The following is an 8,550-nucleotide window of genomic DNA, read 5'->3' as shown; positions in this document are numbered from 1 at the left end:
GTTAAGAATCTCAAGCAAGCTTTCTCTGCTAAATTCAAAGGCTGAGGTTTCAAAGAAAGCTACAGAAGCTGTATGTTTGTTTTGGGGAGCCTATTAGGGGCCACCCTGTTGAACTGACCTGAGTTAAATTTGCAGCTTGGACAAGCAGATGTTTTATTTGTTTCATGATTTGGACTTGTACAAGACCCACTTGAGTTGAAACCCTGTTTCTGTCTTGTGGAAGGTCATAGAAGTCAACAAGATTGTTTTGTGTGATATACATATATAGTACTCACTGGGTACAAGTAGTTTTCTTAAGGGTTTTTTATAACATTGCAACACAGTTTAATAAATGTTATCTTTGAATAGTATTTTTGAACTTCATTATGGTAAAATAAATCAATAGCAAGAAATGGATATAACTGCATAAGATGTATTAATATTTAACTATACAGATTGAAGGACATCTAAATTGTAATGTTTTATCTTCTCTCGGCTTTCTTTTGATGATAATATCAAATACAGTTCTTCTTCCTCCTTCATTTCGCACAAAAAACTGCAATGTCAATTCTGATTTATGACCTCTGTTTAGTCTAAGTGTCCCTATTGAGAAAAACACAGCCTATCCTGTGAGAGTACCCCTGTAAATGTATATCTGTGTAAATGTGAGTTTCCTTTCTCGTTGCATTGGTCATCTTGGAGTACATTGGCTCTGGAATTGGGATCATAAGTTAAAAGGCAGAACTAAAAGAACAAAAAATAAGAAAAGAGTACAAACTTCCCTCAAACATACCCACATTAAAGTGGAACTGTCAAAAAAATAAAAAATACCACTTACTTTTTCTTCCACAGAGTCCTTGATACTTCGACTTCTGCTTTTGTCTTCTTCCTTCTTTTGGCTACATCATTTGATCTTGACCTGTGCAGGCACTAGATCGGGTGAGATATCCTGCTGTCATTTCTCATGGGTGGAATCTTTTTTTCAATGCCTGGAAAAGCCTCTTTTTTTGTCTGTCTGTCTTTGACAGAGGCTTCCATCTCAATAAAGAGAAAGATCAATCCTAGAAGGGCTAAAATAGCAAAGGATAGGGACATCTATGTGCAGCTCTGCATGGCGGATGAGATGTTACCTCCCCACCCTATTAGGCAACATGCAGCTGCTTATGCCACTTGGTTGTCCAACTCTGAAACTCTGCAATGCAATGTTGGCCCACTCTCTAAAAACTCTACTTGTTTTCTTACAGACATCTAACCTTTTCTAGATAGATGCACTTTTGCACCACCAATATTCACCAATATCCACCAATAAAGCTGACATTTTGAAAGAAATGTTTGCTTAATCTTTAACAATTATAACTTATCAATATTGGAGTCTTTAAAGGGTGCAATTATTCTTGGCATACAACCCTCTATTTAACTTTGTATCAACTAAATATAAACCCTTGCAAAATGGTTACAGTAAGTTAGGATGACTAATTCCTATCTTTCTTCATACCTGTAGGTGAGCATGAATTCCCCTAATTCATTATTTGTATTTTTTTTTTACCTATACTATAGTTCACATTCCGGTACCTTATTTTATTTTGTAGCCATTATCTTTTCCTTTTCTGGAACTCCATGCTCTGATTTAAAACTTCACATATTCATATTAATTATTAAAAAGCCATCCATCAATGCTTGTCCAGTTATTCACTTTCATGTCTCTATTGTTAATTTTAACTTTTAGAACATCAGGTCAACATTCATCAAAGCAAACTGGCCCACTAATTTTTATTGGACTCCTTCTAGGTATACATTGTTAATGATAAGGGAAAGGAGAGCACAGTAACACTTAAAGGATTCTTATGATGACACAAAACTGACTAACAATTAGAAAACAAGGCCCTTATAAATTCAAGAACTCCATGTGAACCTTCTAAATGAAACTACTAAAACAAATAATATAAAAAATGATTATAAATTAAGGCAATCCAATTATAAAATGTAAAATAATATTTCCCTCTATTTCCTTTTTTGGAAAACGTGTGATTGCTTTGCTGCAAATGCCTGATATAGAGTAATAGAAAATAAAGTTTCTATCTATATAGGGTCACTGTAAAGCTCGTAGATTGCACAGTAGTACATTCATTACACTGAGATCACAAAAATGACTGTAAATCTGCAAAAAGGTGTATCATTATGATAAACATTTAAACAGCTATTTCCTTATTTGCTTTATCTAAAACTGATATATAATTGTCATATTTATTACATGTGTTGTAAGACAGCAATATAGCAAAGTTCACATGATAAGAAAAAGCACAGAAGCAGACTGTTTGATTCTTCTACATAAACAGCCTATTTGATTCTCCTACTAGTGTACTATGGCTTCTTTTAATGTATTTATTTTTCTTCTGATCTATTCTGTACTATGCACAGTCTTAGGTTCTTCTGTAAAAATTACAAATGGTGGATATGAAGATATCCTGATTGCGGTCCATCCAGATGTGAAGGAAGATGGCAAAATTATTGAAAGTATACAGGTAAGAGTAAATGCTAATACCAAGAATTCTTACATGTAAAAGCTGCATGTTAGTTATGTGGGGTTTAAATAATAAGATTTTTCCTGTAGTCCCTTCACATTTTTTATGTCAATGTGTGATGTTCGTTGGCAAAAAATTACATGAGCGATATTCTGATAGGTTGCGTCTTATTCTAGTATTTTAAAATCTTCCTTACTGTTGGCCTTGTTACACCTCACTTCTTAAGATACCGTGAATTCCTTTTTAGGAGTGAAAGCCAATGGGATATGAAAATTATATTGTAAGTAAAACATGGGAAAGGGGTGGAGCCTGATTGTCAGGTTAATTGCTGTTAGTAATTGAAATTGGTGTACATTAAAGTATTCCAGACTGGCATCCTGCCCAGTCAATTTCCTTGCAAATCTCTTTCTTTTCTATTTGTACCAACGTGGCTCAGATTTGGTCTGAGCAAACCTGTTTCTTTATTCTGGTTGGTATGGTAATGACAACATCTTCTAGCATTATTCTATGAATTAAAACTTTATCACACTTCTATATAAATTATGCTAATTTTGTTGATGTCTGATGTCTGTGTGATATTGATGTTAGAAAGTCCAATCACACTGATTATTTTTTGGAATGACAGAAGCATTATCATTCCAAAAGATTTTATCAAATACCTTTAAAATGTAGATGTAATAGCTTAAAATTAGACCCCAGTGTGTGGCAACAACGAAAACATTGTTTATGACTTTCTTTGCCCAATGGTTCCATATAATAAAAGAGGGTTGATTTACTAAAGATATTTAGGATGTTTACTTAGCAAAGTGAGTTATCATTTTGCAAGGAATAATTAATTTATCTTAGTGTGCAAGAAAAGGTAAATAAATAATATTTTTGCTTACACATGATTGGAAGGTAGAAGTTAGCAGAACTTCACTTCATTCACAAAGCTAAGTAAATATTTCATAGTATAGTAACAGCCTAATCATATTTAGTAAACCATCACCATTTGTCTGCATTTTAATCTTGTAAAGTTATTTCACATTGAGATTTTGTGATATTCAGTGGGGCTATTCCCTGTTTCCCATTGCAATAATCATTATTGAGATTATTGTCTGTTAATGTTTAGGGCACTCCAAACCTACTTTTTTCAAAAGGAAAAAAATATAAATTCAAATTTGGTTGCTGACACTTTGCTGTCTTAAAGAGGAACTGAACTTAAAAAACTGAAAAAAGTCAAAAAGAAAATAACTAGTTACCCCCGCCCCCCTATGAAGGAGAGTCAGAGAGTTCTGGGTTTGTTCAATGACTGACAAATGCAAAAGCGTATCTGTTAAATGATGGCATCCCTAAAATACCAATTTACCCCAAGATGCCTTGGGGTATTAGCTAGTGCCTAGCTATTGGCTACTATGCTGTAGTCAGGCAGACATCATATTAATACCATTTAAACATACACAAATATAGAAAACAAAAAGGATTATACCTTCCTCATGCCAAATGGATTTTTAAATAAATCTTTCAATAATCATATCATAACTTTCATACCAAACTTCATGACAGCAAAAAGTATTGGCTGCATATTCTGTAATACATCAATATGGTTCAAGGTAAATAGTTTGTTCCATGTACAGAATTGATAACCTGTTGTTTTATCATGATTTTCTTTACATTTTAATGGAAAGAGACATAGTTGTGGTACAAGTTCCAACAATGTCATGCCATTACTGGCTGAAAAGAGAAGTCAGTGTCATAAATTCTGTTGTCAACAAGAAAATAAATAGTATGATAAATGGGGCTTTATTGCTTTGACCATTTGATGTAAAACAGCACGTCTTTATATAGATCTGTCACTATAAAGCATGTTTATTACCCAGTATTACTGGAGAGATTTTAATTCTTTCCTTACCTTCTGTAAACTATAGTTAATGGATGTCATACAGCCTGCACTCCCCACATCATTGAATACCACTTTGTTACTTTGAGAAACTTTTAGCCGAAGTCTGCTGAAGTTGACATTTCGGTGTGTCATGATGTTGTGAGAGAGGTACTTGGAGTAACAACTTAGTTTAATGGTTGACACCAACAAAAATGGTTTCACAAGAGACACCAGCAAAATAAAACAATTCTTATCAAGGGGTCTGTTTATGATGGGCAGATAGCTGTTCGATTTGTGCAATGTACCCCATTATTGAAAGTGTCAATTAGCTAAAAAGTTTGCCACGTTTCAGCCCAATCACAACCTAATTATTGAAGCCAATTTGCCATTTACATTACTAATTGTGACTTTCACCATTATCCAATTAGTCTGATCATCACTTTATATATCATCAGATACTATTTGCTGCTTTAAAATTGAATAAGGAGAATACCATAAGCTACCATAGGAGTTGGTGGTAATTTTTAAACACACTGCCATTTTTTGAGCTGTTTACCACTAGAGAAAGTAGAGAACTGTACTCAATGTAAGTATATGAAGCTTCAGATTACCACCTCAGAGGTATTAAAGTACCTTTGTTCTCCCCTTTTAGAATAATGATCTCCAGGGGAAAAAATATACTCCCACAAAACTGACTTTCACAGAAAAAGATTAGATATTACTATCTCCTTTTACATGGATATCTGGTAATCTCTGCCAACCTAAAACTCTACAATGGATTCAGAAGAATAGTAAATATCTGAGTTTGTAGAGGTGCTAAGAGCCCACAACACAACTACTTCTAACTTTATTCAATAAATCCTACTCACGAGAGCCAAAGCAGCCCATCTCATAAAGAGTGGAGTATTTTGGTCTACCACAACTCCTTGGTATCAGTGTTTCCGAGATTGGTCATTCAAAGTGAAGAAACCTGAATGTCTGAAAATGACTTTTTGTATAAAAAAGTATCAGGTAAATGTAATACTACCATTAATGTAAGAGACAATATAGGCCGGATTTTCTGTTTTTGTTGCAAGGATTCTGCTAGGTCTTTACATACCACTGATAGCGGTTTTAAACATACAGAAACATTGATAACTTGCCATTTCCTAGTGTATCCCACAAAATGATGGAAAACAGGTATATATGTGCATGGATAATCATTTTTACAATTTGCTTCTTTTTAGAATATGGTCAAAGAAGCAACAACGTATTTATTTCAAGCTACTCAAGAAAGAATCTTTATAAAAAGTGTTAAAATCCTAATCCCATCTACCTGGACAAGCAGAAGTAATTATACAAAGCCAACAAAAGAAATATTTAGCGAGGTAAGTCTTGAAATACACCCCGGTTGTTATGTATGTTAAAGGAGTAGAATATTTATCTATTACCATTAAATCAGTGCTGGGCTGAGGTTAGTGTTTAGTGGTAAATTTTATTGCAGGTACAAATTTAGTGCACGGCTTCCTACTGTCTGCAGTAAAACTATTTGTAAAACCACAGCCTGTGCACTCCTGATGATGTGTGGGGGTTAAAAAATATGTTATCAATTATAACTATTTAACATATTTAAAACTAACTATTGTTAGTCATTTATAAGTAGCCTTAAATCCCCTTGAACGTTGGGTAAACCTAAAGCCTGCTCTATTCCTCCCCCTATACTGAATTAGTCTCATAAACAATTTTTACTAATATTTAGAATTAGTTCACCTCTTTTACTTGCTAGACAGCACAATAAATCACAAACATCAGCTTCGATGGGGAAGTCATTGTGCAGGCAGCAAGAAAGATACAACCATGTAGTACTAAAAAATGCCCATACAAAGCTGAGACGACTGACATGGCGAAAAGCAAATAGTATATGCTTTTAGGTGAAATTGGTGAAATAGGTGAAATAGGTGAAATTGGCAGGCCAGCACAAGAGGGGAGGAATGGGCGGGATGCTTCCTGTAGTCCCTCAGACTGTAAATGAGGTGGGCTGAAGTTACCTGCTGCAGCTTCTAATGCCTGTCCAAAAAGAAAGGTAATCTTGAAGTTTAGCTTTAAATAATGATTACCAAAATGACACGAAACCCATTCTGCAAGTGAATAATCCCTGTACAGTATTTATTAGGTTGCCCGATTTCAATTTGACTATAAAGCTGCCACCATCCCTAAGGGAGTTAAACCACAAATATCAAAAACATCAAAATACCGGACTTTAACGGCAGTCAAATATCATAAAACTATCATACTTTTATTTACATCATCTTAAAAAAGTTTAAAATTGTACATGCCTCTTCTATTTATAGAGAGTCAGGGAAAGTTTAAATAACATCATAACATATATGAGCCGAATACATTGTACATATTTTAACATATGTAATGTGTACAATGTATTCAGCTACTACGGTATATGTTATGATGTTATTTAAACTTTCCCTGACTCTCTATAAATAGAAGAGGCATGTACAATTTAAAAATTTTTTTAAGATGATGTAAATAAAAAGTATGATAGTTTTATGATATTTGACTGCGGTATTTTGATCCCTGTACAGTACTTATAGTGCATAGTACAGTACTTATAGTACATAGTAATGTTTTTGCCATTTTGACAACAAAATTTGTTATGTATTCATTCACAAAGCCATATATAGAAAATTTTAAAGACTTTTCATTTTGTCAGGCTGACGTTATTATTGCCTCTCCTCATCTGAAATATGGAGATGACCCTTACACTTTACAGTATGGACGCTGCGGAGAACCTGGAAAATATATTCACTTTACACCCAACTTCCTGCTCAATAACAGTCTGCTCTCTGGTTATGGACCTAGAGGTGATTCTCTTTGTATATATCTATATGCAGTTTTTATTATCTGAAAGGTGTGTATGAAGGACATTTATGCAAGTATCTGAACATGATCTTCCTCTTGCAGTACCTGCAGAACTGTGAAGGAAGCAGAAGTACAGGCTGCCAATTAATTATTGTACTGACAAGAAACCTGAATATAATAGTGATGTGCTCATTACTGGGCTGCTTTTCCTTTCACTGTGCAGTCCAGAAAAATACTGTTGGCAAAATCTCTGTTCTGAACATGAATTTTACAGCAAAAGCTAGTTTTAATATTTTATCTTTTGTTGGGCTATTCATTTCAGCTTGTTTTTTTTGGCTGTTTTGATTAAAAGTGAATCCATTGTTTTGCCCAGCATATACAAAGTTCAGGTACCCGTTAAACATTGAACTAGATTTCCAATTATTAACATTAGGCCTAATGCCTGACACTTACAACTGAGGAGTATCTGCTTTTTGAAGGAAGCGGGCCAAACTTGAAACTGAAATAGCACCACTACTACAATTCCCTGCGTCAAGAAAACAGTCCAATATGGGGCTTAATGTTATGAGTGGCTCGAACTCCCTCTTCACTGAAATAACACCGCTACTACAATTACCTGCTTCCATAAAACAGTCCAATGCGGGGCCACACATAGGCAGAGAGGCCGCTGGTCTATAGATGCAAGTGATGCCGGGAATTGTAGTAGCGGCGATATTTCAATGCAGAAGCAGGCCAGCTGCCATTCATATTTAGGATTCCTTTGGGGGCCAAAAAAAAGGACGTTGCGGGCCATATTTGGGCCCGGGACAGAGTTTGACACCCTTGCCTTGATACATCCCTTCTCATTCTGCTTTTTGGGGATTTTACTTCTTTACAATTTTCCAATCTCTTCAATCTTTATTGTTACACAGTTCTTATGGCTCCTATTTGAGTATTGCAGCTGTTAGTCAAGTGCATGTAGACTGTGTTTAAGAAAAAAAAAATGAGTAAACTCCCTGTTATCCATATTTTAGGCAACAAGCACCCTCAAGCACCTCCCTTCTTCCCCTGCTATCAGGTCTTACCAGTTACCTTGTACCTTTGCTGCTGTGCTGAGTCTCAGGTGTCATACTGTATGTGGGCAGCAGGGGGTGCTGTGGTAATGTGATTCAAATTAAACACATTTTTACTATTAATATTATTAATATTATTATTAATAAACAGGATTTATATAGCGCCAACATATTACGCAGCGCTGTACAATAAACAGGGATTGCAAATGACAGACTAATACAGACAGTGATACAGGAGGAGAGGACCCTGCCCCGAAGAGCTTACAATCTAGTAGGTGAGGGA

At 35.0% G+C, this 8,550-nt stretch overlaps 1 protein-coding gene across 1 annotated transcript in view; it reads left to right on the top strand.

The window, feature by feature from the left end:
• The first annotated feature begins 2,278 nt into the window (after window positions 1-2,278).
• The window catches only part of LOC140336665 (calcium-activated chloride channel regulator 1-like), a 28,615-nt gene continuing 22,343 nt past the window's right edge, over window positions 2,279-8,550 (top strand). Inside the window, exons 1-3 of the mRNA XM_072419931.1 lie at window positions 2,279-2,501; window positions 5,589-5,729; window positions 7,067-7,217. Of these exons, the coding sequence (XP_072276032.1) occupies window positions 2,343-2,501; window positions 5,589-5,729; window positions 7,067-7,217 (451 nt within the window). The 5' untranslated portion in view covers window positions 2,279-2,342. The remainder of the gene's footprint in view (window positions 2,502-5,588; window positions 5,730-7,066; window positions 7,218-8,550) is intronic.

This window comes from Pyxicephalus adspersus, chromosome 8 (genome assembly GCF_032062135.1).
Source record: "Pyxicephalus adspersus chromosome 8, UCB_Pads_2.0, whole genome shotgun sequence".
Taxonomy (NCBI): domain Eukaryota; kingdom Metazoa; phylum Chordata; class Amphibia; order Anura; family Pyxicephalidae; genus Pyxicephalus; species Pyxicephalus adspersus.
Note: the sequence above shows the minus strand (reverse complement) of the source record. Positions and strands in the feature narration are given on the sequence as shown.